At 33.2% G+C, this 9,235-nt stretch overlaps 1 protein-coding gene across 1 annotated transcript; it reads right to left on the bottom strand.

The window, feature by feature from the left end:
- Nucleotides 1–4,836: 4,836 nt before the first annotated feature.
- Nucleotides 4,837–6,560, bottom strand: LOC125868749 (uncharacterized). The gene is made up of 2 exons (XM_049549322.1): nucleotides 5,940–6,560; nucleotides 4,837–4,974 (listed from the first exon to the last, which is right to left on the bottom strand). Exons 1-2 carry the CDS (start codon nucleotides 6,558–6,560, stop codon nucleotides 4,837–4,839), a joined length of 759 nt encoding a protein of 252 aa, XP_049405279.1.
- Between the last annotated feature and the right edge of the window lie 2,675 nt (nucleotides 6,561–9,235).

Below are 9,235 nucleotides of genomic sequence, written 5' to 3' on the forward strand. Positions count from 1 at the left end.
CGAGTCGGACAAACTACGATGTGAAGTCTAATAAACGATGTTGGATGACTACAAGCCAACTATTCGTGTATCATTTCAAAAGAATTCGAAGATATTTTTTCTGAAGGACAGCCGTTGAAAGTCACATAACCGCATTTTTTCCTAATGCAAACTATTTGCCGTTTGGCAGAATCAATCTCATGAATGCAACAATTTATAATTTACAAGAATTGAAACAAGTAAGCAATTAAACAAATAGCCAAATAAGTTAATTTTAAGGTTAGAACCCATTCAATTCCCCAGCAGAGTCGACATTCTGTTTTAGTTAAAAAAATATTAGACTGATTTTTAGAGTCGCCACTTAATTTTTAAAGAAAAATTAAGAAAACTATATTTTCTAATAGATCAAAAAAGTAAATCTAATGAAAATATTTAAAGGGTTCGAGGTTCATATTAACATCTCGGGAAGGGTTTGAAAGCACCCGAAATGTCCGCTAACACGCGGTTATCCGATAATTAACTATTTGACTAATTATTCAAAAGAGGCATGCTTAAACAAGTTTGGGGAATTCATAACTTAAAGCTTAAAATTATTTTAAGGGGAAGGAAAATAATATAAGGAATTACTTAAGTAAAATATTTCAAAGTAATTCAAGTAATAAAATAAGTTAAATTATTTTGTCTTTAGGAAATCTCGAAATGACTATCTTTTGGGGAAATCGAATTAGAAAAACCTTAAAATTGAGTAGCAGATAAAATAAAGAGAGAGAGAGAGTTTTGGGCCCAAGTCTGGTTATATGTCCGCCTGAGCCAGTACTTGGGCCTAATTTCGTTTTGGGCATTTGGCCCATTTAAATCACTTGTACCTATCTTAGTCTAACATAAAAGAAATATTATTCTTTTGGGCCTTAGGACCAATTCTTCCACCTGTCCTAAGAACTAACAAGTAATAATAAGTGAGACAAAACAACTTAGGCCCAAAGTAACAATATACAACTTTGAAAAATAAAGGTGGGCCTTTTTTGACCCAATTTCTTCCACTCTCCATCCCGCGGCACTTCTGGTTTGGGTTTTTAACCCAATAAGACTAGCTTCCTTTTCGCGACCCAACGGAAAAGGAGAGAATGCAAGGGAATGGGAGTCCAAATGGACTCAAACAAGTGTCACATGTGAAAAGAACAAATGTAAATATTAGTATTCATTTGTGATAAAAAGTAAAACTCATTATTGAAAGATACAAACAGCCATTATAGTCAAGCACTTACTAAAATCAACACTTGCTCACTGGAATAGGAAACAACTCGTGATTTATTTTATTTTCTAGACAAGTGAAACATGTAGGGATTCATTATAAGCATAATTTATTCTAGCAGGATTAAATAAAGGCTTTTATGGTAAATTACGTCATGCTTGGACAGAGATCGATTTTTGGCAAACAAATATGACATGTTCTCAATTCTATCATATAAAGCAACTACCGATGCTAAAAGAACCAAAAGATAACAATTTCACATCAAAACAGGTTAATCACTCATCTAAAAAAAATGAACTAAGTAATGCAGCGAGCGGAATAGCGAGAAACTAACCACAAAGTCTAACTCAATCAAGGAACACATGAGGGAAATATGGAGAAAGCAAAGGCATGAAAATAATAATCTACTAGAAAAGCATCTTAAAAATCAATGAAGAGGCAAACCGGCGTCTATTCCCATTTTTAAGATCAAAGTAATACTCCTTGTGGAGCAACAAGTGCTAGGGACAACAAGAAATACAACAACGATTGTGAAACTAGGAATTAAAGATGATAAGAATCTAATAAGCTCATAGAATCATGTTTAAACTAAAACAAGCTCCTCTATGCTTATGGCAAAGTAGTAACGCAATTTAGATGAGAAGAAAATTAAATTAACATGAACATAACAAGCGACTGAACCTCAAAACAAATATGAAAAGAGAACTTTGAACATCCCACGAACCTCAAAGAAAATACCAAATTACAAGAGCATATGCATCAACCAAGAACAACATTAACTTTAAGCTAAACAAAGGCATGTTTTCAAACCAAATCTAGGGAATTCATGGACAAAAATAAATAAAATCCTTTTTTAAAGTCGCAGCTACTGAAATCGACTCAAAAATATAACCAAAACAAGTTGCTATCAAATTAAACTTGAACAATTATTAACCACGTCGAAAACACGAGCAAGTGTGTACTATCATGCTAAAGAAGAGAATGTTAGAAAACAAACAAATAATTTGAAAATAGTAACTCTTGGATGAGAGACCGAACCAAACAGGTGACACTTCTTAGATGCATAAATACAAAATCAAATGCTTAGCATTTATAGGAACTAGTGTAAGGACTAGAACTGAGATACCTAATACTCTTTAGAACAGGCTAGATGAGCAACACGAACGAAGCATCAAGAAACCTAGGAGTACTTATAACGAAATATGAACAACAAGAACAACAGAAACATTAACAGCTACTCAAATATCCAACCAGAGTCTAGCTCATGAACACTAAAAGAAAGCTAAGAACACCTGAATAGAAAAACATAAAAGAACTACGAGATAAACAAAACTAGGAAAAAGGTTACCTCTTTCCGGGCAGCGAACGAGGGACCACAAGGTAAAGATATCGACCTTCCACCACCACAAGCGTAAACCTCGAAGATTCTGATAAACAAAGAAGGCGAGTTAAAACGAAAAAGATCGAAAAAAGGTCTTCCTTGCTATTTTGTTTATATCTCCTATATATTTATATTCTTCTATATCTATTTCTCTCTATCTCTATCAGTAGAAAAATCCATCTTTTTCAACCTTTTTCGTCCAACCCCTAATAATGAAGACAAAATGAGGTTTATATAGAAGGAGATTAGGGCTGAAAAGGGGGAAAATCGGGTAGATTTTTTTTTTGACATTTTCAAATTCAAAATTCCAATTCTTAGAAGATAAGGCTGCCAACTTCATTCTTGTATTATCCTTGTAAAATTCTCAACGGAAACTTGAGGAGAGACATCTGATTAAAGAGCAAGGACGAAAGGGATGGGAGATTTTGACACCTGGATTCCGTACAAGAGAACAAAGGAGACGCATGCGCAAGGTCGATTTTGCTGGACTGGGCTCGCGATTTTGGGTTGCTCGCGTCTAGAATCGCTGGTTTGTAGAGTTTCTAGGCTTCGATTTCTGGTTCTTCGCGAGGAAGAAGAAACGAAGTGGGTCGGGGCCTATGTACTCTACGCGTTGCTGATGTGTTAGATTGTTGTATGTTGTGGGCTGGTGGGTTGGAAATTGAGTATAGTGGGCTTCTAATGGGTATTAAATTGTTGTTGTATTGTGCAAAAGTTAGGCCTCAATTGATTTGTTTTCAATCTCAAAGTTGAGTCAAAAGCTTGACTGAAAAAGGTTTAAGAGTTGGTCAAAAATGGCTAGAATTGAATTTAAGACTTGGCCACACGGATTGTGATTATAGTCATTAGCCGAAATGAATTAATTGGTTTATTGACTAAAAGTTAAATAAGACGAATTAATATAAATCAATTAATGAGCTTCTTAATCTTAACAAAATAAAATAATTAACTTAATTATAAACTAATTAACCTAAAATATAGACTATTGCATAATTAAGCAAATCTTTTTTAAACGATGCTCGAATATTTATAAAATATACTAATTAGGCACATAATTATATAAAATATCATATTTATTATTTTAAAATTTATAAAAATGACAAAATTACTTAAAATGACTTGAAAAATATTTTGAATTTTATAAAGTCAATTATTTCAAATCGTTTGGAATTTAAGAAACTCGATGATTAATTTATATTGCGGAGATCCAAAATTGGGTGTCAACACAATTAATATCTCATGTGTGATTTGTGATTTACTGCATAAAAATGACTTTCTATAGTTCGCACATGAAGAATAGCGGGGGCGGGCGACCAATAATGTGGAACTCTATTGTGACCAGAATGTCATAATTCAAAATTAATTACAAAGGCTAATATTGCACATTTGGTAGTTGAGTTAGTAATAATTTTTTATTTTGATACTTGTAATCAGAGGCGAATCCAGGATTTCAAGAAAACGGATGCACCATTGCTTTAAAGATAAGATCAAAAAATTTATAATAACAATAACTAAGCGAGCAATACATAAAAATTACATTACCACAAAAAATATCATCAGTTTACAATTGTACTCGACGAAACTTCATATTTTGAAAACGATCTATAATAGCATCATTACTTACATTTTCATATATATTCCGCTCTATCTTACAAACTAAACAGCCATTCAAAAATTCTTCACCAATGCTATTACGTAGATCATTTTTGATGAGCTTCGTTGAGGAGAATGCTCTTTCCACACTTGCCGTAGCAACAGGAAAATCAAAGCCAACTTTACAAGCAAATAAACAAGAGACCAAGTTTGATCCAATTTTGTTTGTGCCATCATCGTAGCAAGATCTTTAATCTCCTTCAAGTTGAGGAACTTGCTATCACACTCTCCAGCATAGACAATGAAACTATCAAGCTGATAACTGAGATCTCGAAGTTCATTATCACCAAACTCACTTTTATAATATTCGGCCAACTTCATTATTCTACTCTTACTAAAATTACCAAATGAATAAACCGGATTCAAACTAGCCATTCCAAGGAGTAAGTCACTAGTCACAACATCAGAACGATTATTGAGCTCCTGAAGTATCAAATCAATAACTGCATAAAACACTTCAACACGAAAGTGATGTAAATATGAAATTTCGGACTTCTTACGCTTCGATCTTGGATAGTCTTTAGTCATTTCGGGAACCAAAATATCATGTTTACCACAAAATGGAGAAACCTTATCCATCAAAGACTCCAAACCACTCTCTCATTGATTGTAATCTTCTCTTTGAAAGATTAAGCAATCCCATAACATTGACAATATCTTGATCTTTCTTTTGTAAAGCTTTGTTCAATTCATTTGTAAGAAGCAACATCTTGAACATCAAATGCAACACAAAGATAAATTCAAATTCTTGAATTTTATCTAAAAGGTTATCGCCGCAAGTTTATCAAGATCGTGTGGAGAATCTTCTTTCATATCTTTAAGCACATTAGCAATTGAAGAAAATATAATCATGAAATTTTCCAAGGTCTTGAAATGGGATCCCCAACGAGTATCACCCGGTCGTTGGAGGCCACGTTCTTGATTTAATCCTTGTCCGATAAGAATTTCTCCAAATTTAAGTAATTCTTCCAACTTCTCAACTTGGTGGTGTCGAAGTAAGTCCCTGCATTTAAAAGATGTCCCAATAGTATTCAAAACATTAGTGACATCATAAAAGAAAATTTTCACATCCGGATGTTTTTTAGAAAGAGCCACAAGTGTCAATTGCAATTAGTGAGCAAAACAATGAATATAATATGCGGACGGAGCATCTTGCAAAATCAAAGACTTAAGGCCATTTTTTTCTCCTTGCATATTACTAGTTCCATCTTAACCTTGTCCACGGAGTCTTGATAGGCATAACGAGTGATCCAAAAGTAAAGAGTAAATTACTTTTTGCAATGATCTTGTAGATGTATCACCCACATGAACAATACCCAAAAGACATTCTATCAACTTTCCGTTTTTGTTAACATATCGTAAAACTAGTGCCATTTGCTCTTTATGTGAAAAAATGTCATTTGATTCATCAACTAGTATTCCAAAATAATCACCATCCAAGTCTTTGATGATAGCTTTAATTGTTTCTTTAGTACAAGCATCCACAACCTCTTTTTGAATTGTTGAACAAATAATCATATCATTTTTTGGAGCATGTTGTAATATCACCTTTTCCACATTCGGACGATTAACCCCATGAAATTTCTAAAGTTCAAGAAAAAGACCTTTGTAATCGAAATCTTCACTCTCATTATGACTATGAAATGACAATCCATTTCTTAGGAGAAACCTTACCACATCGATTGAGGCATTTAAACGAATTCGATAATCACTTTTTGTTTTTTCACTTTGTTTGTGAAAAGAAGACTGAATTGATTGACGTTGATTCGCAAAATCAAGCATCTTATTCAAACATATGTTATGAATACTATTCACCTCACCAACATGCAATCGAATTCTTTCTGGACCATGGTTCCAATTCTTAAAACCATCTTGTGTAAATGATCCTGCATTACCACGACTTTCAAATTCATTCTTGAAGAGATAACAACACAAACAAAATATAGCATTATCACCTATGATATATTCCAACCAAGCAGAATTTGGAGCATTAAACCACTCATGATTAAATTGTCGATTCCTAGTTCCAAATGTTGTTTTAGGATATACACGAAGTTTTGGTTGATAAGGCCCCATCAAAATATAATGTCTCCTCACAACATCTCGAATATTAGAATCATATTCAAAGATGGGTTTTCTTTCTCCGGGATCCCGTTTGAGAAATTCAACCCCAAGAATACAATCAACATTTGAACAAGAAGGTGTAATTGTCTCTCTTTGAGCTTCTGGAGCTACATGTGAACTAACAGATGGACCGCTACTAAAACGTGGTTGCTTAATAAAAAATTTATCCATTTAGATATTCAAGGATAAATGTTCCTACAAATTCAAATAACTATTCAACTTAGTCACAAATTTAAAATAAAATAAGAGAATCGCATATCTTTCACAATAAAAAATAAGGGAATCACACCCTTGCAAGTTCAAATAAAATAGAGGAATCACAATCCTTGCAAATCTAACTAAAATAGAGGAATCACACCCCTTTCACATTTAACAATAAGAAAATCACACATTCAAAATAAAAAGAGGACTTATGCCTCTTTTGCATTCGAAATCACATATTCATAGAAAGAAGAGGAATCACACCCCTTTCACATTAAAAAAAAAAAGAGAATCACACTCCTTTCACATTAAAGAAAACGGAAATCACACCCTTCAAAATTGATAATATAAAATGAAACACATTCCTTACAAGTTACATCCGCAAAATATGTAAGCTTTAGATAATCAATTCTNCTTTGTGTGGAAAATAAAAAAACAAATTTGAAGGGAGAAGAAAAATATTGTTGGAACTTGGAACTTGAAAAGTGGGTGGGAAGGAAACTTTTGAAGTCTTTGACTTTTAGAACTTTCAGAATTTAGCTTCTTTTTTTTTAATGAAGAACACATTTTTTAAAATGAAAAACGTGTTTTTAGTTAATAAAAATAAATTGAAGCGAATTTGGGTTGCCTGGGGTCGAACCTGCGACCTTTGTGTTGAAATCTTGCAGTCGTACCAGTGAACCATCCAGCCATCTTATGAACGGGTTCCACAAGTTTTAATTTAATATATTCTTTAATAATTATAGAAGTAATATATCGAGTTTAGTCGGATAGCCACGGGTTCCGATGACCCAAAATGTATACATAAATTCGCCCCTGCTTTTAAAGTATGACTCAGTATATTTTATCTTTTATTAATCAAAATGTTTCTTTTTATATGATATATCATGAAAAATCTCACTTAGGCAGATTAATGGGTCTTGCAATGACAAGCCCATTACGAAAAGGTCAACCTATTCAAGTGATAATTATGGCTCGTGTCAAAAGCGAATAATAAAGGTTCTCTGACTAAAAATAAGATAGCGACAGAGATAGAAACGAAAGAATAATTTGGAGTTAGCGCATGAGATTTTGAACTTTGAAGGAGATTTGGACCAAGAAGGCAAGAATCAACCCTACTAATTGAGGTATGTTGTTTGTGACAATATGATGTGATAGCAATTCATTTATGTTATATCTCTAATCCTAAAATGTATGTCTTCATTTACATTAGTTCTCCCTATTCTACTTTGGACGGTTTATGTTTAACTGATGGTCTATCAGAAATAACATTCTACCTCTAAGGTAATAGTAAGGTATGCATACATTTTACCCTCTCCAGACCTTAGTGGGATTACACTGAATTTAGAGTGTTATTCCTGATAAAACCCTTGAATGTTGTTTCAGTTGTCACTAAACTATTTTTTTATATATTATTATTCAGACCAATTGGGTTTTTCCCTTTTTTCAGTTATCCACGATTTTAGCTTCCGCATAGTACATGTCTTATTCAGTTATTCTCAGTATGCTTGATATATGTTAGACACAAGGTTAGCTTGGGGTCACTTGTGATCCTAGGTCCTGTGTTACGTTAAGGGGGTGGCCTCTGGATGTGACAATATTCAATAATTCTTAGGTTGAATGAACCAACAAATATATGTATTCATACCGTAATACAAATTGTATTCTTTGTATTTGTATTCACGGTATCTTTTTGTATTTTTCATATATGAAATGTATCATACAGATATCAGTCCAGAAATTGTTTGGCACCATTGTATTGATGTATCAATTCTAACAAAATTTTATACAAGTTTTGAAAACAATAATCATCAAATCAAAGTGGCGTGATTTGTATACTAGTATACAAAAAAACAAACTTTTTTAACGGGCTTAATTAAAGATCTGCCAATTCTAAATAATGTTACCTTATTTAGTGCTTTATAATTATAAATGTAATAATGTATTTTAAAAAATAGGTAGACATAGAATACAACTAGATTAAGTTAGAAAGTATAGTCACTTTATGTAAATATCACACTTATGACTATTCCAATTTAATAACCCTAAAACTATAGTCATTTTTGTAAGTTGCTCTTTTGTTGAAAAGAATTGGGCCCCCAAAAATATGGGGGCCCAACCGATGGCTTTAGTGTCATAGTGGTTAAGACGACCCTGAGCTATAGCAGTTGGACACCCTTCGTTGGAAAATTATGTTGTACATATATATGTCAAATTTTGCTTTTAAATGATATATATTTAAAGTTGGACACCCTTGACAAAAGTTAAGCCTTTGGTGCAGTTGTAAAGGGTGTCCATTCGAATCAAGTAGTTGTATGTTCAACCACTAGGACCTTAGTATAGTATAAGTGTCACGTAGGCCGAAAAGAGGTAGAAAATTATTTATAAAATAAGTTCGGGGGGGTAATAAGACCTTAGTATAGTATAAGTGTGTTTCTGGGATTTCGGGCATAGGTTGGGGGATGGGGATACTTCCGCATTTTTCCTATTATATATAAAATTGTATTTATATATACACGATTTAATTTTTCGACGAAGGGTGTTAGGCCGACCACCCAGGGGCGGATCTATGAAGGGGTGTAGGGGTGCCACGCCACCCCCGAACTTCGACGAAAACTTTATATATATATATATATATATATATA

The sequence above is a fragment of the Solanum stenotomum genome, chromosome 6 (genome assembly GCF_019186545.1).
Source record: "Solanum stenotomum isolate F172 chromosome 6, ASM1918654v1, whole genome shotgun sequence".
Classification (NCBI taxonomy): Eukaryota; Viridiplantae; Streptophyta; class Magnoliopsida; order Solanales; family Solanaceae; genus Solanum; species Solanum stenotomum.

Bases quoted from the DNA above. Each gene is read 5' to 3' on its own strand.
- LOC125868749 (XM_049549322.1), bottom strand. From the start codon at position 6,560: ATGGATAAATTTTTTATTAAGCAACCACGTTTTAGTAGCGGTCCATCT. The intron at 4,975-5,939 runs GTAAGGTTTCTC...TTGATGTTCAAG, and splicing joins TAAATGCCTCAATCGATGTG to ATGTTGCTTCTTACAAATGA.